At 36.6% G+C, this 24,377-nt stretch overlaps 1 protein-coding gene across 1 annotated transcript in view; it reads right to left on the bottom strand.

The window, feature by feature from the left end:
* LOC135218542 (very long-chain specific acyl-CoA dehydrogenase, mitochondrial-like) overlaps window positions 1-24,377 on the bottom strand; it is a 303,617-nt gene that overhangs the window by 99,511 nt on the left and 179,729 nt on the right. Inside the window, exons 3-4 of the mRNA XM_064254915.1 lie at window positions 10,092-10,217; window positions 3,788-4,043 (exon numbers count right to left, since the gene is read on the bottom strand). Of these exons, the coding sequence (XP_064110985.1) occupies window positions 3,788-4,043; window positions 10,092-10,217 (382 nt within the window). The remainder of the gene's footprint in view (window positions 1-3,787; window positions 4,044-10,091; window positions 10,218-24,377) is intronic.

The following is a 24,377-nucleotide window of genomic DNA, read 5'->3' as shown; positions in this document are numbered from 1 at the left end:
CCGTGGTGTTGTCCGACATGAGAACGACAGAATGACCCTCTACTGTCTCCCAAAACTCCTTCAGACCCAGGAAGGCTGCCTTCAACTCAAAGACATTGATATGCTGCTGTTTGTCTTCTAAACTCCAAATGCCTAAGGCAATGAGGTCACCTAAATGAGCCCCCCAACCTGCAAGGGAGGCATGTGAAAACAGAAGGAAGTCCGGTGGGAGAGAACACAGAGGGGCACCCTTCAAAAGATTTCGGTCGTCCAACCAACAACGAAGGTCTTCTCTCACTTCCAGAGACAGGAACCTTTAACAGGGGTGAGTCCCCAGCCGGAGACCAGAATTCCCCCAGTCTCCATTGTAAAAACCGAAGATGAAGACGCCCATGAGGGACCAGCTTCTCCAGTAAAGACAAAACTCCCAGAAGAACCTGCCACTGATGAGCTGACTGATGTGGTTCCGAGAGGAAGTCGCACGCCACCACTTGCAACTTCTCTAACCTCTGATCCAAAGGGAAAACTCTTGCAACCACCATATCGATGACCATGGCCAGGTAGAGAATCCTTTGACTGGGTACGAGTTTTGACTTTTCGTGGTTGACCACGATGCCCAGTTCCAGACTAAACTGAAGCAGACAATCTCTGTCCTGCAGCAGCTTTTCCCTGGAACCTGCCAAGACCAACCAATCATCGATTGTTAGTTTGTTTTTTGTTTTTTTTTTTGTATGGTGTTTTTACGTTGCATGGAATCAGTGGTTATTCAGCAATGGGACCAATGGCTTTATGTGACTTCCAAACCACATCGAGAGTGAACTTCTATCACCAGAAATACACATCTCTCACTACTAAATGGAATGGCCAAGAACTTGCGACCGAGGTGGAACACCAACACTATACCAACCACGCCACTGAGGCGCGGAGGTACCTCAGCAAACGGATCCCCTGAACATGGGCCCAACTTGATGTGAGAGAGAAGACCTTTGTGAACACTTGAGGGGCTGTGGTCAGCCCGAAGCACAGGACTTTGAACTCGAAGACCTTGTCCCCGAGAGAGAAGCGAAGGAACTTCCTGGACATCAGATGAATAGGGATCTGGAAGTATGCGTCCCTAAGTCTATTGACAGCATGAAGTCGCCTTCCCTCACAGCTGCCAACACTGAATGTAGGGTCTCCATCTTGAACCATGTCTTCCTGATGAAGTGATTCAGTAGAAACTGTGTACCCATAATCATAAGAACACTAGGCACAATCCCAAGATCCTGAAAAGGAATCTGGAAAAACTAGAGGCTGAAGTAGCTCCAAGACTCATGCAGAAGAGTGTGATCCTAGAAACGGCGCACATAGTAAGAAAAGTGATGGACTCCTAAGGAGGCAGGATGCGACCTGGAACCCCACACTATAAATACCACCCAGTCGAATTGGAGGACTGTGATAGACCAAAAATAAAATAGACCAAAAATAAAATAAATAAAAAAAAAAATAGTAATAATAATATAACTGTAATTACAAAATTCATATGTGATAGTATTTTAAAGAAATACAATAAAAATAATAATAACTGTAATTACTAAATTCATATGTGATAGTATTTTAAAGAAATACAATAATCTTTCCATTACACTCTTTTAAATAATAACTCTCTCTCTCTCTCTCTCTCTCTCTCTCTCTATCATGTTGTTTGTATGACATATAAATGATTTACTAATTTTCAAATATCAATATTAACATAAACAGCAATAATATCGATTCAGTAAAGAAAATACTATAGTGAATTATTTATATTTTTGTTTATAAATGAAAAAATTTTGTAAGAATGAAGAAAATCCCAGTCTTCCTGCATCTTTCGTTTTACATCCAGGTACTAAGCTGAGGTCCACAGCAATCAAATATATCAAGTAGTAATGTGACAGGAAGAAGAGCGAGTGTGTTGTGTTGCCACCTCTCTCTCTCTCTCTCTCTCTCTCTCTCTCTCTCTCTCTCTCTCTCTCTCTCTCTCTCTCTCTACAAGATATGTATGTCATAGTGGTAACTCTCTCCCTCTGTTTTGTCTGGAAGTGTTAGTATACGTAGTATACATTTTTAAGGTTACTACTACATTTTATGACCTTACATTTTATGATCTTACTTATGTATGCTTATTTGTTTTGTAGTATAATTAAATTATTTACCTAATAACCAATTTTCAAAAACTAATTAGATTAATACAAGTAACAGTGATTCACAGTCTTTTTATCCATTTCAAGAAAGGGCTAGTGTCTTATGGTCTTTGGCATAGCAAATCTTCTTCTTCTTCTTCCCAGCTTGTTCCCATTTTTATATGGGGTCGCCGTTTCGGATGAGCCGTTTCCATCTATTTCTATCTTGTGCTTCTGCCTCATCAATTCCCTTCTCATTTAAGTCTCCTCTCACACAGTCCTTCCATCTCTTTCTTGGTCTCCCTCTTTTTCTTCTTCCTTGCACCTCCACCGCCATAGTATGTCTCCCAGCGTGGTCCTCATCTCTCCTCAACAGGTGTCCATACCATCTCAGCCTCCCCTCCTGCACTTTCTTTGATACTTCCACCACCTTAGTTGACCCCCTTATGTAGTCATTTCTGATCCTATCCACTCTTGTTACCCCAGACATCCACCTAAGCATTCTCATTTCTGCCACATCCATCTTCTTCTGCTCTGCTTTTCTCATGCTTGCTGTTTCCGTACCATACAGCATTGCTGTTCTTACCACCGTCTTGTGAAATTTTCCTTTTAACCTAAGCGGCACTCTTTTGTCACAAAGAACTCCCGAGGCCGCTCTCCAGTTGTTCCAGCCTGCCTGTACCCGATGTTTTACTTCTTCTTCCATACTTCCTCCAGCGTTAACAAAAGATCCCAAATACTTAAACTTATCAACTCTCCTTATTTGTCTTTGGCATAGCAAATGTTCTTATCTAAATAGTGTATCCCTGTGCCTCTACTTCCAACAGTATCTTGGGAGCTCAGTTTTATGCTTGGTAACATCTTGCCTTATGCAATGGTTTCTTCCTACTAAATTATGCTTATTTCAATGGCCCTAGTCCCCTCCACCTTGGATATGTAAGTTCTAAATTAAGTCTCCACCACAAGAGTGACTTCAGATCTGGGTTCTTTGCATGAGGATACATAATTGATATGTCTTGGGTTTAACTTTCATGGATATGCAGGTCCAAGACCCGACCATGGTTCATTGTTCTCCTGTCTCATTCTGGGCACTTCCTTGAAGAGGGGCACTTAAGCATGTTCAGTCACAAATATGCAGAAGTTGCATACTTGCTCTTCAGGTTCTTTGTAGTGTCACTTTAATTCTGAAGTACATTGCTTTCTGCCTTATACTTTATCCATAATTTATCCCTATATCCTTTGATCTCTTTACATGTGACTGTCCAACTTTTGAAAACTCATCTTAGTATAATTCTCACATGCAGAGTAAGATTTAATTCTTCTTGCCAGTTCATATAGATTGCAATATAACATACACTCTGAACTTGCCTATACAACAAATACTTGAATAGTATTTACACAAGATTATTTCATGGTTAAATTATTTAAGTACCTAACCATACCTTGTACACACCATTTCTTAAAAACACCATTTCTTAAAAATCTGTCACTTCATTCACTTTTATTGTTTACAATATATATCAAGATATTGCAGCTATAAAGCTAATGGAACTATAAATTAAAGATCTTGTTTCCCCATACTTTGCAAAAGTTACAAGGTTTAAGTGTTATTACACCATATTCCATTATTTTTTTTTTTAAACTGTACAGTACAATTCTATCCTTACCTGTCTTTTTGTCTACAACTTCAGTCTGAGCAAACACGGTGAAAATCTCTGCCATTCCACCATTGCTTATCCAGATCTTTGATCCATTCAATATGTAATGAGAACCATCTTCAGAAAGTACAGCTCTACTTCTAATTGACCCTGCATCAGATCCACTAGTAGGTTCTGTGAGGCAAAAACAAGCAATTTTTTCTCCAGAGGCAACCGATGGCAAATATCTTGCTTTCTGCTCATCATTACCACAAATCAAGATTGCCTGCAACAAAAAATATACTATCAATAGTTGTCCCAGGATTCTAGAATACCACTTTTTGATGATGTGCATTTGAATGCCAATAATAAAGATTATCATTAAAAAATACCATCCCAGAAGCATTTATTGCAGTCTCTTCTGTTCTTAATATCTTATCGGATCATAAAAAGTAAAGCATCTAGCCAAAGCAAATCTAAGACAGTTTTAAAAGATATAATTTTCTTTTACTTAAATATTTCTTTACAAATCACTATTAAATAGCCCTTTTTGGGTGCTATGAAATCATTGCAAACCATTTCAGTCTCTTGAAAAATAGAAAAAAAGACAGCAGTCACCCAGTAACAACCACATGGATAGGTATAATCAAGGATTTCAAGCAGTAATAACCATCATTATTCCTGTAACCTAATCAACGAGATGAAAAAAATTAATGCGGTTGGGATGGCACAAACTGGCCTTATCACTAACAGGTTTTTATATTAAAATCTATTATGCTTAAAAAATTCTAAATCCCATACACACCCTTCATATGTAATTATCCTGAACCTCAAAGTTAGACAAGAATTGTTCTACTAAAATCTCAAAATACACTACTTGATTCTAGTAAATCCCCATGACAGTTAATAAAACTTAGCATATACATTGTGTCGACCCTTCTGCTTCCTATCCATCTGCAAATGCAGCTGGTTGAACACTTGTACAACTATGGGGACTGCCAAGAGTGACTGAAGTACAGAGGACAGCACTTATCCTAAAGTGAGGCACAATTTACATAAGAATGCTATAATGGGTAAATGAAAAGATGGTTAATTTGATAAGAGCCCACATAGATAGAAACCCTACCCACACAAACATGCTGTCCCATTGCTACCACATGATACAAGAGTTTAAGCCTAACCTATGTGTCACATATACATGACATAAAAGCTGGCAAATTTTCTATGCCACCTCCACATGTCTGGCATTATCAGCATTAGTATCATGATTATCCATTCAACAGCACAGAATTTGAAAGAGCTCCAAGTTCATGGACAAGCACCTTGACTTGTGATACTATGACATTAGGCTCTTTGTCCACCAACAGTTCCACTGGACAACATTAATGAACTTTTTTATTTTGGAATCAGTTACATCACATTTGTCTTGTAACTGAAAAACTTGTGGTTAACTGAATCCGATAACCATGGACTGGCTTTAGTAATAAGATAATAATAAGAGTAAAAACGATAAAAATAATAATAGTAATAAAGTATAGTTCAGTAAACTCTCCTTATCTGCATTTGATAATCGGTAAATTAAAATAAATTTCATAGACACAAAAAATCGCTGAACAACGCGAGTCTATAAATTTTTGTATTTCAAAAAATTTCTAAACAGCACGATTCAAAACCCAAAAATTGCGCTCAAAACTTTGTGTGAGCATTTTTTAAATGCCCGGTGCTTCAATAATGCTCTGTGTATTTTGTTTATGAATTATCCCGCCAAATTATTAAATATTAAACATAAGAGACACCAAACTACAATCACCTAACTTCTTTACCTCCATATCCTTATGCCATCTTATAAGTTAATTAAGTTAAAAAAAAAGTTCAAGAGAGTGATGATAGTATTGTCTTAATGTTATACCCATTGCATAAATGCGTACAGCCATAAACAACCAAACAAGAACAAAAATTTTTTGCTAAGTACAACCGAATCCGATAACAACAACATCCGTTTCGCTTGTATTTCAACCATCGTACGATAGTAAACAATTACCGTAGTTATGATATAAATGATGTTATGTAGAATAGGACTAATATAATTTTATGTAATAATTTTACTTTCTGTGAGATCTTCAAGGCAATATATTGTTAAATTTAAACTGCAAGTTGTAGCTGAAGCTGATAAAATAATATTCAGGCATGGATAAAACTCCCAAACTTTGACTGAATTCAAACACAACCGTAGATAAAACTGAGAGAAAATTATTTTAATCAAAACTACTGGGCATGATTCAAAGAGCACATTTCACTGTTGTTTACACATCAATAAAAGATAAATAACGGAAAGCTCATTTTACGATGAAAACGAGAAAATACGAACAGAATCGCTGGATTTTTACGCAGTCTATTAGCGAAAAAAGGGATTTTGATGAAGGAAAAATCTATTTCTGGGGAAAGACCTGTGTCGGCCGGTGAAAAGGTTCCTGCTTTGCCTTTTCTAGTATAAATATGTTCTAAATATACTAGAGAAAAAAGCTAGCATGGTATGCTGAGGTTACTACCCTTGGGTGAGCACCCTAAGGATGTCGTGTATAAAGAACAAGGCAAGTGGAAGCCACTATTCACAGGTCTTCTGCCAATTAGAGATTCCCTTTCCAAAATCCCCCTCTAAAGGTGGGCCGTTATATCGGCAATACTTCCTCTCTCGCCGCCACTACCCCGCTCTCCCACGATCCGAGCGCTTCTAACATTCCAGTTTTTAGACTAGTGCGTGATAGAGTGTAATAATTTCGCTCAGTTTAATCAGTGATTTTCGGTACAATCCTACAATGGCCAAAAAATGACTTTGTTCCATATAAGTAAAGTATCTGGATATTCATTTATGCTAACTAGAACCAAGAACATTCGCTGAGAATGTTCATGTTAGTATTTTATAATACGATAATATGAGGATAAATACAATATTACTGGATAAAGCGAAGTACATAATGTATAACTTTGAAAAACTTCATGGAAAAGATGCATATTTATTGCATCTGTATTTTATAATTATACATAGCTATCAGCAAGCCTAACACCGTTCAATTATGCCGAAGTCGGACCGAATCCGATTCTCGTTTCTTGTTCAATTTCTTTTTTTACTGAATTATTATAGGATCTGATTCTCGTTTCGTGTTAAATTTCTTTCTGTACTGAATTATCATACGTCAGAATACACTGAACTTCCAGAATTAGCCAATAATAATTGAGTAAATGTACTATAGACTAGGCTACTGTATATGCATTCGATTATCATAGTGTACGCAAGACTAACTCCTGTTAATTTTATTCAATTTCTCTTTCTACTGAATTATTATTAATCAATATACATTGAACTGAGAGAATTAACTGATATAAATAATTACTATACCATATATGCATAGAGTAACTACATATATTGTGTAGTGTAGGCTAGGTATATATGTGAAGATGGTACTAATTACCCTACTGTAGGCTAGGCTATATTCGAGATACAATTTTTTCAACAAACGATGGATTTTTTGGAACCTAACCCAATCATCAGTAGGGGAATACCTGTACATATTCATTTCAAGTTCAGTACAGTGCATTTAGGTAATGTATAAATAAAACTTTGGTGTTAGGTCTACATTACATGGTTTACAATAAACTCTTATGGGAAATATGTTTCATAACCGCAATTTTGATATCCACAACCATTTTCGGAAACTAATTAGGCGCAGATAACGAGAGTTGACTGTACTATGAGCTGAACCAAGACCTTTCAATATGGCTGCCCGTGGTCACACACTCGGCAGGGAGATCGCCACTATAGTGATTGATGCTCTATGGGCAGGAGGCAGATGGTAGTAGTTGGCAGGCACTCTTGTGTGCATGGTTGTGTGTGGAAGCTGTGGCAAGTGCCTTATTGATTTCTGGTAATCTCCATTATATTTTACTTTCATGAAAAATAATAATAAGTAATCAATTACCAACTACTTTTTACATCTTTATACCAATTTCTAGCATCTAGGCATAGAAACATGTATAATATGTATAAATAATATTAGCATTTCATATATTCAAACATGAATGTATTTTTCAAATAACATAAATGTATCTGTACCTTCTAAAATAAAAGATAAATTTATATCATAAAGTAGTTTTAGCATTAAAGTATCAATGCAAAGCTGACTTTAATGTTGTAGGAAACTTGTTTTATTCTCTAATTAGTGATAAAAGAGAAAAATGTATTATTTACAAATAATCGATTACACAAAAAGAAATCATTAGTACTAGACTTTTCAGGAATAAATCAAAGTAATTGAATCAGGTAACCAATTACGTGCACCACTAGTTGAGGCAGGCGGCCTCCACTCCAGTCTGTACCTCCATGCGAACTGGAAACTAGGAACTAAAGATACGGAGTGTTCACTACTACATGACATCAAGAAAATAAACCTCCATATGCCAAGCCCATGCAAACCTTCTCTGTAATGTTGCAAAGTACTGCCAAAGCAAGAACCGGTAGTCAATACTTGACTGACGAGAACGTTTCCGCTTAAAGCCCACTGCAGTCAAACAGTAACACCATTCTCTCATTACTACGTTTCAACCCCCACACTTTTCAGTTCTCTACAAAAGTGTGTTGAGTATCTTAGGCTCGGTGAACAATTCAAAATATTTTGGCCTAATTGCAAACATTTGGCCTAAAATAATGTCTTGACATTCACAAATTACTTTATGCATAGTAATTATTTACCAGCAGCTTGATGCAGCATTCAAAAGTACTTTCAAGGTAATTACTAACTGGCGACTTGCACATAGCCTACGGCCGGTAAACAAATCATAAATGATAAAGATTTGGTCTAAATGGAAGGTGTAACATTCAAGAATTACTTTAGGATAATCATTTACCAGCGGCTTGTGAACAGCCTATGGGCGGTAAACAAATCCTAAAAGCAAATGTTTTGGCTTAAAGGGATGGTGTAACATTTGAAAATTACTTTTAAGGTATTATTTACTGGCTTGCAAATACCGTGCACGAAACAAATCATGAATGTTAAAATATTTGGCCGAATTGAATGGCATTACATTCATGAACTACCGTACTTTTAGGGTAATTATTAACTGGCGACTTGCACATAGCGTAAGCCCAGTAAGCAAATAAAATATGCAAAAGTTTTGGCCTAAAAGGATTGTGTAACATCCAAGAATTATTTTCAAGACAAAACTATGCCCTGCAACTGCAAATAGCCAGCTTGATGATAATCTAAATTAAAATAATAACAAATAAGAAAAAGACAAGACTCCTCCTGCTTGAAGGCTACGACATATGCATTCCAGTGGTTGTGTAACCAGAAAATAAGAACAAGCTGCTGTATGCAATCAATATTTAGTCGAGCACGGCAGAAAACAGAATGAGGTGATTAGCCAAGTCGTTCCTAATAGTATTGCCGTTAGGGGGCAGCACAGTATACCTACACTGAGCAATCGAAGCCGTACCTGCGAAATTTAAATTTAGGCTGTCTAACATGGAAAACCATAGCTATGTAATTACTGACTGGGTAAGCCAAGTAAAAGCATAAAAGAAACACAAGAACTGTATTCACCACAACAAACAAATCTTAAACCATAACCCGACCATGAAGTACCACTCAACTTGAGAACTAATTACCTACACAAGGTATCCACTTGCAAAAAATAAACAAGATTCTGTTATGCACAATACAAAACAACAATATCTATTGCTTGCTTACTATACATGAAATGGGAATAAAATCAAGCCTAGGTGAAAAGGGAATAGCACTGGAAAGAATATGAATGAAAAGCATATAAAAGAATATACTAAGTGAAATGAAGTCAAAAGCAAAGCTAGAACAACTTTTCACTGAAGTGAGCAAGCACAAGACACAAGATAAAATGAGCTAAGCTAGTACCAACCATTGATTATCAGGTAGACAATCTTATCTGTTTTGCTTCTTCAGTCTTTAAGAATTAAGAATAGGTGTCTAAGAATATCACAACCCCATTTAGGCTGTATGCGACTGATGGGTTTAGTAATAAAGTCTTCAAATCAAATTAGAGAAGTATATCAGAATAGAACGAATACTGCAATCTTTTCAAACAACTGATGCAACCTGGAACCTTTTATTTACTGTATTTGGAAATCTATCACTCTGGTTAAAATTTGTACCTATACAGTACTGTAATTACATTCCAACTTGCAGAAAAAGGGAATAAATAAAAAGCAAACAAAATGGATGAAAAGTCAGACAGAAAGCAATGCAGCTAACATTCAAATAACTTGAAAATAAATTTCTATGTTGCCTTCAGCACCATACCTTACCTTAAATCCAATCGACTGATGAGCTCCAAGAGTAATACCAACTCCAAGATCATGACCTCCAACAATTTCCACCATCCGTGCATACTGGGTATTGGAGAGACCTACACCACCTAGTTCTGTAGGAACCTGACAAAAATACATTTATAATTAAATGAATGGTTTCACAGAGCAGTGGTCAAGTCTGTAAATTGCTTGATACATGTGGTATTTTCTATTTCTACCTACTCCAAGTAATCAATAACTGCAATTTCACTATGGACCAAGATCCTTGTTTAATCATAACAATGGATTACATAATAAAACATTTTCTTTACCATCAAAAGTGGTACAGGTATTCACTAATCTCCCTTCAGTACATGTAATTTAATTCAGCTCCTTCACTACCTTGTCATCTATCTATAATTCCCCAGGCCAAAACAACATAAAATTTCTCTGGGGCAACTGCATACTGTTTTGGTTGCACTACATCTCTACAGCTATATTTGAAAGTAGTAATTTACTCCTATTTAAACTCAGTGCACGATGGAAATGTATCCTGAGCAATGAAAATGAAAAATGAATGTGTCACATATCCCAATTGCATCACAGAAAGCTACAATATATTACACATCAAAACAGGCTACAATTCATATTCCAACTTATTAATAAAGGCTTTCAAAATGCAACATAATATGATAGGCTATAACACCAAATATTTGCTCTTAAAAGAGTAATTAGCCTTCAACATTTGCTCTTAAAACAGTAATCAAATAATAAGCATTTACTGAATTAACACACATTTTAACACCAACATATAAATCTATTGATATGTAACTATTTTCATTGAATATTTCAAATTCAAATTATGATATAATATTTGAAACACTATGTTCAAATATTACTTTTGTGTACAAATAGCTCAAATTTTTCTCAATAGTTGGGTCTGGGGAGAGAGTAATAAAAATAGTGATTGATACGTAATTGAAAAAATCCTCTCTTCCTGGTAGTTATTAATATGCACTTGAAAATCAGTAATAAATGATGAACAATTATGAACATCACAAATCCTCTCCTGTTGGCAGTTGTTAATATGCCCTTGAAAATTAGTTATAAATGATGAAAATTATGTAAATGACAAAAATTATGAGTGAAAATAACAGAGTAATCATGAAGAATTAACACTGACAAAATAGGTATTTCACCACCAACAAATGAATCATTTCTATTTATGGAATACAGTTACTGTACTCCTCGTTTAACAATGGGGTGCCGTTCCAGCAACCTGGTCATTAAGCGAATTCGTCGTTAAACGACTCTTCTCTTTATTTTGACTAATAGCATTCATTTTCAGTCATATACAGGCAGTCCCCAGGTTACGACGGGTTCCGTTCTTGAGACGCGTCGTAAGCCGGAACATCGTCAAAAATCCTAAGAAATCCTTACTTTTAATGCTTTGGGTGCATTGAAAACTATGTAAACTGCATTCTTATTGCATTTTTCATAAAAAAAAAACCCTTCAAATATTGATTATTTAGCATTTTTGGTGTCATATTTCTTCTGCCAGATCAGCGTTGTAGGCACCGTAACCGTAGAACATGCGTTGTAACCCTGGAAATAATTTCTGATGAATATAATTGAAAAGTGCCTTAACCTCAGAACGTTGTAAGCCGAACCCGTCATACACGGGGACCGTCTGTATTATATACATAGAACTATAACTTTTCTTTACAAAATATTTTGAAGCCTTACTTATTGTTTTAGCTGTGGATTTCAAGACTTTCAAAACCTAAGCTAGGCTAGATTATCAGCACTGAATAGCCATTCACCTGGCCACCATTCGGCAATATTTTTATATTCATTTTATGGTTTTTTGTTTTTAATTTTAGTCATATATTATACACAGAGCTATAGCTTTTCTTTACAAAGTATATTAAAGCCTTATTTATTGTTGTAGCCGTGGATTTCAAGGTTTTCAAAACCTGGGCTAGGGTAGATTATTGGCACTGAATAGCCTTTCTCTTGGCCATCATTCAGCAATATTTTACTAAGGCTAATAGGCATTCATTTGCTTATTTGGTCATCAAACCAAAAAGCCAACAATTTCTCTACCTCATGTATCAGGCCTTTCACTGCCTTGTTATCAAAGCATTTTATCCCATTGTAGTCTTAGTAGTGTCCTTCACTCGTTCTTTGTCCTTTAGGATGGTAGATATCATAGAATGCGGAAAGCCCATACTACCAGCGATTGCTTGAACTTTCATTCCTTCTTCATGCTGCTTGCTGATCTAATGCTTCATGTTGATATCGATCGATTTCCATACTTCTTGGCAGAAGATCCTTGAGAAGTATGTACTACTCTTTCTTTTTGCTGACATCTGGAGGGGATATACTAAGAGTATTGAAAGTCAAAAAAACAACCTATCGCGACTGGGTGATGCGAGGTGGCGAGAGGTGATGAGATGGAGGCTGCACTGCCCGCTGCCTCAGCTCAACGTATCATACAATTACCCTCACTGCTACAAACAAAGTTGAATGCATACCAACAGGTTAGCAGGATTTCCCCAACCTGTTGATAGTTAACAACATTGTTTGAAAAATAAATGGCCATTCCAGCTTCCATTCGCAAGCTAAATCCCCAATCCCCTATGTAAAGAACAAAGGTTTGTATTTGTAAAGAAACTAGTGTAACCTACTAAAACCAGTGAACACAATTAACTACAAAGATCTGAAAGTATTAGCAGTTCCTGATCATGTGAGTTATGCCTTTTTGATTGAATTTTTTATTGAATCATTTTTATTTTCTACAATACCACTTTTTCATAATACTTTGTTCTGTACTGTTAGCTGAATATTCTGACCAAGATTCTTGTGTGGGGCAGGGGTTCACCCAACAAAAGATAAACAATAACTTTAAATATATAAATGAGGTAGTATGAAAAATTGGGATTAAATATCTGATTCTTTCTTTTTTTTTCTTATTAGGTTAGGCAATTTTGAAACTAGTATTTAGGATTTAATTATTTTATTTATTGTTTTATATTCTTGTGGGTGAGGGATTGTTTAAGTTTCTTTGATTTTCCATTTTTTACTTGTAGTTTTCTTGAAGGTAGATAGGACTGAGTGAGACGGTGTTGCTCCTCTACCCTTGCGTGAGGAATTTTGTCTGTAGAATTACTAATGGAAACAAGGACTTTGTCTTCTGAAGGTCTACCCCGCTTTGCAGCAAGTATTGCATACTAGTGTTTCTCGAACATTCCTCTTGGAAACATTATAAAATTATTATTGAAAGCAATGGTGTGAATCTAGTCCTGACTCTCCAAATTTCCAGTAGGAATTAATGGTGTAAGAACATTCTCTACCGTTTGTCAGATGTGTTCCAAGGAAAAAGAGAGAAACATTGTGAAATGATTCAGTGTGTTTTACAGGTGGACATAAAAGTAAACACTAAATGCTGGAAACCCCAAATACCAAATAGAAAAGATAAAACAGTTACACTAAATGCTGGAAACCCTAAATACCAAATAGAAAAGATAAAATAGTATCTTCCAAGTAAATTTAAGTTAGAATAATATTAAGTATGGTAATCTAATCTTAAATTAGGCTAAGTTAGATATAGGGATAGGAGGATAGGTTTGATGAGCTAGGGATAAGACTGAGTAAGTTTCATTCTGTAATATTAAGGTAATAAATTAGGTTAAGGAGAATCGGTTTTATTTGATAACCTTCAAATTTCTTCCCACCATCCTGCTTCAATTATGTAAAAGAAGGCCACTACATAGAGAATCCCCTACAGTTGGTGTCTGTAAATTTTAAGCTAATCAGTATGCTATTTCTGAATGCACATTTCTGAAAACATCCTCTTTACATGACTCAAGTTTAGTAAGCTTTGTTCAATCTACAAAAATTGAACTCGCCTGATTATCATGTAAACAGTGCCTATGTTTTGTAACAAAATATGTTTCATGTCTATTTTTCTTTGTTAACATCCTAAATTTACTATTTCTTACAGATTTTAAAACATATGGGCCAAGTTACACCAAATCAAAGTATTTCATGTATCATAATACTTATATTAACTAGTACTATCATAATGACAGTGTGTAAATTATACCCCAATGTTTTAATGCAGTCCATGGGAAAGAACACAAAAGCACTAATGCACAACACTTCACTAACTTAGAAAAGTTTCCAAAAAACACAGTAAATCCAAGGGAGCGAGTAGGAGTCTAAACACAATGACCAAATAAAAGTATTTAAATCTCTTTTATTTCTCTAATTATTGATTTATAAGTGTATGCTTCACATAAGAGCCAATAAATGTATTTATGTTAATCCTTACTTTGATATGTGAAGTGTAGCCAAATGTTCTGACACAAAAAAGCCTAACTTATCTATCCGATTGCCTAAAAAATCAGGATTTGGCATTAACATGGAGAGCTATGATAAATTAATATTTTAGGGGAAGAAATTCAGGTAAAAAATTATTCTACGTTGAATTCTAATCAAAATACAAAATGACAAATTTCCTATTTTAACCCTCTTACGCCGAAGCGGTAAAAAAAAATTGTCTCCTGTGTGCCGGAGGTGTTTCAGAGTGAGCGCGGAAGCGGAAAAAATATTTTTTTCAAAAAATCACAGCGTGCTTAGTTTTCAAGATTAAGAGTTCATTTTTGGCTCATTTTTTTGTCATTGGCTGAAGTTTAGTATGCAACCATCATAAATGAAAAAAATTATCATTATCATATATAAATAATGCGATATATGATAGCGCAAAAATGAAATTTCATATATAATTGTATTCAAATCGCGCTGTGCGCAAAACAAAGGCAACAAGTTACTTTTTTTTCCGTTGTAATGTACACTAAATTGCAATAATTTTGGTATATAACACATTGTAAAACTATAAAAGCAACACAGAGAAAATATTATCACAAAATAATGCATGAATTCGTAAAGCGCGGACGTAAACAAATATTTTTTTCAAAAATTCACCATAAATCTAAATATTGTCCTAGAGACTTCCAATTTCTTTCAAAATGAAGACAAATGATTGAATATTACTATACTGTAAGAGTATTAGCTTACAATTGCAGTTTTCGATCATATCTGACGAGTTAAATTTGACCGAATGTCAAATTTTTTTATATATATTTTTATATGCAATTATTTCGGAAATAAGAAAAGGAAGAAAAGCTGCAAACCTTCAAATATTTTCCGTTTTGTATTCTAACATATGAAATTGCGCACATTTTTATATATAAAACTCTATGAAATGCCTAATATGAAACGGAGCAAATATTCCGAGAATGGGACATACGCATTTCGGAGATTTGTGGCGGAGAATCCGCGCGCGGAGGGAAGGAAAGATTTTTTTTTTAAATTCACCATAAATCTAAATATTTTGCTAGAGACTTTGAATTTGTTTCAAGATGAAGATAAATGACTGAATATTACTAGACTGTAAGAGTTTTAGCTTACAATTGCGTTTTTCGACCGTTTCGGTAGAGTCAAAGTTGACCGAACTTGGTTTTTTTTTCTATTTATCGTGATTTATATGCAAATATTTCGAAAATGAGAAAAGCTACAACCTTCAATTATTTTTTGTTATATTCTACATGAAATTGCGCACATTTTCATATACAAAACTTTATGTAACGGCTAATTCAAAATGGTGCAAACATTACCACAATCGCACGTATGATTTTTTCGGAAGAGTTACCTCGCAGACGTAAATAAAATGTTATTTTTTTCATAAATTCACCATAAATCGAAATATTGTGCTAGAGACTTCCAATTTGTTGCAAAATTAAGGTAAATGCTTGAATATTACTAGAATATAAGTGTTTTAGCTTACAATTGCGTTTTTCGACCATTTCGGTAGAGTCAAAGTTCACCAAAGGTTGAAATTTTGGCAATTATCGTTATTTATATGAAAATATCTCAAAACTGATAAAAGCTACAACCATGGGTTGTTTTTAGTTGTATTGGGCATGAAATTGCGCACATTTCCATATATAAAACTTTATATAACAGCTAGTTTCAAAATGGTGCAAACATTACCACAATTGCATGTATGATTTTTTTCGGAAGAGTTACCGCGCGGACGTAAGGAAAAAAGTTTTTTCATAAATTCACCACAAATCGAAATATTGTGCTAGAGACTTCCAATTAGTTACAAAATGAAGGTAAATGATTGAATATTACTAAAATATAAGAGTTTTAGCTTACAATTGCGTTTTTCGACCATTTCGGTAGAGTCAAAGTTGACCGAAGGTTGAAATTTTGGCAATTATCGTTATTTATATGAAAATATCTCAAAATTGATAAAAGCTACAATTATGAGTATTTTATTGTTGTATTCTACATTAAAATGTGCACATTTTCATATAAAATACTTCATGTAACGGCTAATTTACAATGGTACAAAAATTATGTCAAAGTGACGAAATAATTTCCGAGATGTGTCACAGATACTTTTTAGTGTGGCAAGAAAGAAATTCGCGCTTGCGCGCCTGCGTAACGATTGTAAACAAAACAACACCTTGATCCGTGAACTCCCAGCATCCCCCAAGGTGCGTGATTCAAAAGTTTTAGGCTGGTAGGCCTATAAGTATTTTTCCACGAATTTTAAAAAAAACTTTTGTAAGTCAACGTAAAATACGTCCAGTCGGCACAAGGGAGACAAAAAATGTCGACGTAAAATACGTCCAGTCGGCGTAAGAGAGTTAATTGGTTAAAAAAAAACCTATAGCATAAATTGGAATGTAAATCCCAAACACTTCTGCATTGCTCACTTTAAAAATACTTATATGTTTGTACAAAGCAAAAATTTAACATTACTCGAGGCAAATATCTACTAAAATATTAAAATTTCTAAAAAAAAATAAGAGTCCTTTGATTTAATAATTGGCCCAGTACTGTTGGACAAATCATCATCCAACCCAACTTAAGGGGGCCAGCTGGCTAACGCCACTTTTTAAGGAGAGAACTTTGATATTCATACCACTTAATAAGGTGACTTGGAACATCTCCAAACTGCTTATGATTTTTGCCTGACCTTCGGTTTTGTGACGCGAGGGCGATTTATCCCGAAAATAACCATTTTTCAAATTCTATCTCCTCCCTTGATATTCAATATTAAGATCTGGGATTACTACCATATATAGACCTGATGTAAACTTCCAATCAAATGAGGAGTTTGTTTTCTAAAAGTAATAGTTTAGCTATTTATGAATTTTTCATTATGGTAAAAAAATAAACCCTATAAATCATGAAAAAAAATTAAAAAAAAAAAAAGACAAAACAAAAATTGGAAAAAGGGCTTTATTTGATTGTTCCATAATGTCTTTCTGAGTTAAATGCCAAATTCCAATGCTATAGCTTTAAAACTAAGTGAGAAGACAGATTTTGAAGGTCAATAAGTATATAGTTTTGAGAGATGGGCATTCAAAGTTTTCCTTTATATTTTTATAAAGACAATGTTAACCCTTAAACGTCGAGCCGGTATTTCTGAAACTGTCTCCCATATGCCGGCGACGTTCGCGAGTGAGCACCGAAGCGGAAAAAGTTTTTTTTTTTAAATCACAGCACGCTTAATTTTCAAGATTAAGAGTTCATTTTGGGCTCCATTTTTCGTCATTTGCCTGAAGTTTAGTATGCAACCATCAAAAATGAAAAAAATATCATTATCATATATAAATATTGGAATATATGACAGCGCAAACAGAAAATTTCACAACAGTTAAAGCTAATGAGTTAACTATTTTTTTTTTTGTATTGTACACTAAATTGCGATGATTTTGGTATATAACAAATTGTAAAACGATCAAAGCAACACAGAAAATATTATCACAATATGATGCATGAATTCGTAACGCACAGACGTAAAAAAAAAAGTTTTTTTCAAAAATTCACCATAAATCGAAATATTGTGCCAGAGACTTCCTGTTTGTTGCAAAATGAAGGTAAATGATTGAGTATTACTAGAATGTAAGAGTTTTAGCTTACAATTGCATTTTTCAACCATTTCGGTCGAGTCAAAGTTGATGAAGGTTGAAATTTTTTTCTATTTATCGTTATTTATATGAAAATATTTCAAAACTGATAAAAGCTACAACCATGGGTTGTTTTTCGTTGTATTCTACATGAAACTGAGCACATTTTCATATATAAAACTTTATGTAACGGCTAATTTAAAATGGTGCAAAAATTACGACAATCGAACGAAAAAATTTATGATTTTTTCGGAAGAGTTAACACACGGACGTAAAGAAAAAGTTTTATTTCATAAATTCACTAAAAATCGAAATATTGTGCTTGAGACTTCCAATTTGTTGCAAAATGAAGGTAAATGATTGAGTATTACTAGAATGTAAGAGTTTTAGCTTACAATTGCATTTTTTTTACCATTTTAGTCGAGTCAAAGTTGACCAAAGGTTGAAATTTTGGCACTTATCGTTATTTATATGAAAATATTTCAAAACTAATAAAAGCTACAACCATGGGTTGTTTTTTGTTGTATTCTACATGAAATTGCACACATTTCCATACATAAAACTTTATGTAACGGTCAATATAAAACTGCAAACATTACGACAATCGGACGAAAAAATTTCAGATTTTTTCGGAAGAGTTACCGCGCAGATGTAAGGAAAAAGTTTTTTTCATAAATTCACCATAAATCGAAATATTGTGCTAGAGACTTCCAATTTGCTGTAAAATGAAGGTAAATGATTGAATATTACTAGAATATAAGAGTTTTAGCTTACAATTGCGTTTTTTTACCATTTTGGTAGAGTCAAAATTGACCAAAGGTTGAAGTTTTTCAAATTATTTCAAAACTGATAAAAGCTACAACCATGAGTTGTTTTTAGTTGTATTCTACATGAAATTGCACACATTTTCATATATAAAACTCTATGTAACGTCTAATATAAAATGGTGCAAAAATTATGTCAAAGTGACTAAATCTTTTCCGAGATGTGTCGCTGATGCCTTTTAGTGTTAGAAGAAAGAAATTCGCACTTGCGTGCCTGGGTAACGATTTTAAACAAAACAACAGCTTGATCTGTGAGCTCCCAGCATCCCCCAAGGCACGTGATTCAAAAGTTTTCGCCTAGGAGGCCTATAACTATTTTTCCGCAAATTAAAAAAAAAAACTTTTTTTTCGTCGACGTACACAACGTTGGTTCGGCACCCGACAGACAATTTTTGTCGAGTTTAATATGTCCAATCAACGTTAAAGGGTTAATAACTAATGATTATTATTAATGTATATTTCTTTTTTGGGTATTAATAAACCAAAACTATGTTATTCACCATAATTTAATCATAAATGATGATCTCTCTGTTTGCATATCGTAGCCTTGGGCACTGTCAGGCAAGACGGGGCACTCCTTCCTACGAAACACTCTCTCTCTCCTTCACTATCTCAGCTTATTACACAAAATTTTCTACTTCTGTATGTTAGCGAGATGTTTTCCTTGTATTTTCCTCTTTGGCATGATGAAATTCTTGCCGAAACAAAGATAAACAGACGTAAAATCATGCGAATGTCAGAGGTGAAGCTTGAACGTGTACTCTCTTTTTACAAAGACAATGTAATAAATCATGATTATTATGAATTTCATACTGCTTTTTGGGTATTAATAAACCAAAACTAAGTAATTTATCATAAATGAAGATCCCTTTGCTCAAAGACTGTAGCCTGGGGCACTGCATGACGTGTGCATCAGGCAAGACAGGGGCGTTCCTTACTACGCACCCCTCCCTCTCTCTCTCTTCACTAACTACTAACTAAGCTAATATCACATATATTATGATATTCTGTAATCATATTAGGGCTAATTTTCTTTGTCTATATATTACCGAGATGTTTTGCTAGTCTTTTCCTCATTGGCATGAAATTCTAGCCGGCAACAAATATAAACATACGTAAAAGCAGGCAAATGTCAGAGGTGAGACTCCAACATGTACACTACAAGAGGTTTCTCCTCACACTGAATGGTGGTAAACTGACTTAGTTCCCTCCTGCTGCCTCATGGAATCTCTATAGTTGCCATTGCTCACAATTTCTTTGGCAATAATTATCAAAATTTACGATAACAGAAGAAATATGGCATTTTCTTGTACGGATCAATGTTTTTGGTTTATTGAGTTAGTTTCGTATACGTAGTCTCCATTGCCATACGAAGCTCCATGAATTTTTTCACAACCGCATTTTTCGCCCGATACCCCCATATATAAGGGTTACGGCCTGCCTCCTTAAGAATTATAGTCAATCAGTATTCAGGCTGTTAGTTAGTCCCTATGACTGAGTTTATGCATATTCAATGTATGTAGTGAACTATTAGTAAAAGGTTTTCAGCATATGACACATATGGTGTGGCTGCTACACCAAAGAAAGTAATAACAAATAAAATCAAGGCTCTTGAAATAATGTTAGACACTGTGTAGAAAAGTATGTAAAGAACCAGAAGCTAATAGTAGTACTAATGATTGATCCATGATAAGCTTCGAGTAATTCAAGAATAATAAGTATCACACCTGAAAATGTAAATTCAAATGAAGTTAACCCTTAAACGCTGAAGGGGTATATTAAAAATCGTCTTCCGTGTGCCGAGGCGGTCTCAGAGTGAGCGCGGAAGCGGAAAAAATATTTTTTTTCAAAAAATCACAGTACGCTTAGTTTTCAAGATTAAGAGTTCCTTTTTGGCTCCTTTTTTTGTCATTGCCTGAAGTTTAGTATACAACCATCAGAAATGAAAAAAATTATCATTATCATATAGAAATAATACAATATATGATAGTGCAAAAATGATATTGTAATGATACAATTAAGTTTGTTCATACTTACCTGGCAGATATATATATAGCTGTATTTTCCGAAGTCCGACAGAAATTAAAAAACTTACGACACACGTAGTGGGAGTCAGGTGGTTAGTACCCATTCCCGCCGCTGGGAGGCGGGTATCAGGAATCATTCCCATTTTCTATTCATAATTTTTATTTCCACTGTCTCCTGAGGGGAGGTGGGTGGGTACTTAATTATATATATCTGCCAGGTAAGTATGAACAAACTTAATTGTATCATTACAATATCATTTTGTTTCATGAAACTACCTGTCAGATATATATAGCTGAATCCCACCTTTGGTGGTGGGAGTAGACAGAATAGAAGATTTTAGGAAACATATATATGCAGATAAATGATATCTTGATTCCTTACCTGTTAGCATAGCTGACTTCGTGGTTACTGCCGCGTAAGTCTGCTTGTGCTATTAGAGTTGCCAGCGAGGTAGAGACCTATATAGCTGGTGCACTCAAGATGATCTGTCAACGGGGGCGTGACCACGATGTGACTAGACCATTGACCATACAATGAGGGCAACGTGAAGTAAAAAACCACCTGGCCTAGTCTACCAAAGGTATACCACTAAACTAGACTAAAGAAGGGAGATCCGCCTCGGGCGGTCAACCCCACAACCAAAAAACACACACAATTAAAAGCTCATCTAACCACTAAAGGAAAGGATGAGTGCTACCTCCTGCCCCCAAAACAGTGTCTGCAGCGACGTATGGTCCAAGCGACGAGCAATGTTCGTATGTCGCTTTCACCTCCCGCAGGTAGTGTGAAGCGAACACCGAATTGCTCCGCCAATATGTGGCACTCAAAATGTCACTGAGTGCCATATTTCTGTGAAAGGCTATCGAGGTCGAAATAAGCCCTCACCTCGTGGGCATTCACTTTCAAAAGCTTCATGTCACTATCACTACATGTGGAATGAGCTTCCTTAATGGTGTCTCTCAAGAAGAAAGAAAGCGCGTTCTTTGACATGGGAAGATCGGGCTTCTTAACCGAGCACCACAAGTTGCCCGAAGGTCCTCTACAGTCCTTCGTTCTGTCTAAATAGAATTTGAGAGCCCTGACAGGGCACAGGACTCTCTCTGGCTCATTACCCACGATCTCTGTCAAACCCTTGATTTCAAAATGTCTTGGGCCAAGGGTTGGACGGGGTTTTCGTTCTTTGCTAAGAACATAGGGCTTAAAGAACAAACCGCATCAGAGTTCTTAAACCCAACATGCTTGCTTATAGCCTGGATCTCACTAACTCTCTCCGCCGTCGCCAGAGCAGTTAGAAAAAGTGTCTTCCTTGTAAGGTTTCTAAGCGAAGCTAAGTTGAGAGGTTCAAAATTACTGGACATCAAAAACTTTAGAACAATGTCTAAATTCCAAGAAGGGACTCTTGGTTGAGGTACCTTCGAAGTCTCGAAAGACTTAAGAAGATCATGAAGGTCTCTGTTGTTGGCTAAGTCCAGTCCTCTATGCCTAAAGACTACAGAAAGCACACTTCTGTAGCCTTTTATCGTAGGCACCGCTAAGCGAACTTCATTTCTCAAGTAGAGAAGGAAGTCTGCGATCTGGCTCACAGAGGTAGAGTGGAGGAAATGTCTTTCTTCCTGCACCAGCTCCGGAAAACAGCCCACTTGGATTGGTATACGGCAATAGAAGAAGGTCTTCTTGCCGTTGCGATTGCTTTCGCCACTGGTCTTGAAAAACCCCTCGCTCTGGCCAACTTCTGGATAGTCTGAATGCAGTCAGACTCAGAGCGGGTGGTTTTTTGGTGATACCTCTCGAAGTGGGGCTGTTTGAGTAGATCTATCCTTGGAGGCAGAGTCCTCGGAAAGTCTACAAGAAAGGACATGACCTCTGTGAACCAGTCGGTCGCTGGCCAGAAGGGGGCGATGAAAGTCATCCTCGTTCCCTCTGATGCCGCGAATTTTCTTATTACTTCCCCTAGGATCTTGAACGGGGGAAAGGCATATACGTCTAGTCCCGTCCAGTCCCAAAGAAGGGCGTCTACTGCTACTGCTCCTGGGTCTAGAACTGGTGAGCAGTACAGCGGGAGTCTCGTTGTCCTGGAAGTTGCGAAGATGTCTACGAGAGGACATCCCCATAACTTCCACAACCTCTGGCATATTTCCTGATGAAGGGTCCACTCCGTCGGCAGAAGTTGACCTTGTCGACTGAGCAGATCTGCACGGACGTTTTCTACCCCTGATATGAATCTCGTCAGAATAGAGACGTCGTGTGCCTTCGCCCATAACAGGATCTCCTTTGCAAGGAAGAACAGGGATCGAGAGTGGGTTCCTCCCTGTTTCTTGAGGTATGCCAGGGCTGTGGTGTTGTCCGAGTTGATCTGCACCACATTGCCGGAGACTTCGTTCTGAAAGAACTGGAGCGCCAGATGAACTGCTGCCAGCTCCTTGAGGTTTTATGTGCCAGGACACCTGTTCCCCTCTCCAGGTTCCTGACACTTCCTTCCCCCCCAGTGTTGCTCCCCACCCCGTGGAAGACGCGTCGGAAAACAACACTAGGTCGGGGTTCTGAAGCTTGAGGGAAAGACCCTCTGCGAGCTTCAAAGGGTCGGTCCACCATCTTAGGTGTTCCTTTACCTCTTCTGATAACACCAGAATCGAATCCAAAGTGTTTTGGTGCTTCCAATTGTCGGCAAGGAAGAATTGAAGAGGTCTGAGGTGCAACCTCCCTAGGGAAACAAACTTCTCCAGTGAGGAAATGGTCCCCAGCAGACTCCTCCATTCCCTCACCGAGCATGATTCCTTCCCCAGAAAGGTTGACACTTTGCTTAGGCAATCTAGTTGTCGCCCTGGGACGGAAAAGCCCGAAAAGCCACTGAGTCCATCTGAATCCCCAGATAGACTAAAGACTGAGAAGGGGTCAGATGTGACTTTTGCGAGGTTCACCAGAAGCCCCAGGGACTTCGTTAACGACAAAGTCGTGTGAAGGTCCTCCAGACACCGGTCTTTCGAGGAGGCTCGTACGAGCCAGTCGTCCAGGTAGAGAGAGATCCTGACATTGGAAAGATGAAGCCACCTCGCAATGTTCTTCATCAGTAGGGTGAATACCATGGGAGCAGTGCTGAGTCCAAAGCAGAGAGCCCTGAATTGAAACACTTTTCCTTTCAGGACAAACCGCAGGTATTTCCTGGACTGGGGGTGGATGGGGACGTGGAAATACGCGTCCTGGAGATCTAGTGAAGCCATCCAATCCCCCGGTCTCAAGGCTCCCATCACTGACTGAGGTGTCTCCATCTTGAACCTCTGCTTGATGACAAAGAGGTTCAGGTTGCTGACATCGAGTACCGGTCGCCATTCCCCCGACTGCTTTGGCACCAGGAACAGTCTGTTGTAAAATCCAGGGGAATTCAAGTCGGAGACCTGTTCTACGGCGTGTTTCACGATCATCTGATCTGAACAATCGTAAAGCACTTGTTGCTTTTTCTCCCC

Source organism: Macrobrachium nipponense, chromosome 9, assembly GCF_015104395.2.
Source record: "Macrobrachium nipponense isolate FS-2020 chromosome 9, ASM1510439v2, whole genome shotgun sequence".
Classification (NCBI taxonomy): Eukaryota; Metazoa; Arthropoda; class Malacostraca; order Decapoda; family Palaemonidae; genus Macrobrachium; species Macrobrachium nipponense.
This window is presented reverse-complemented; position numbering and strand designations above follow the sequence as displayed.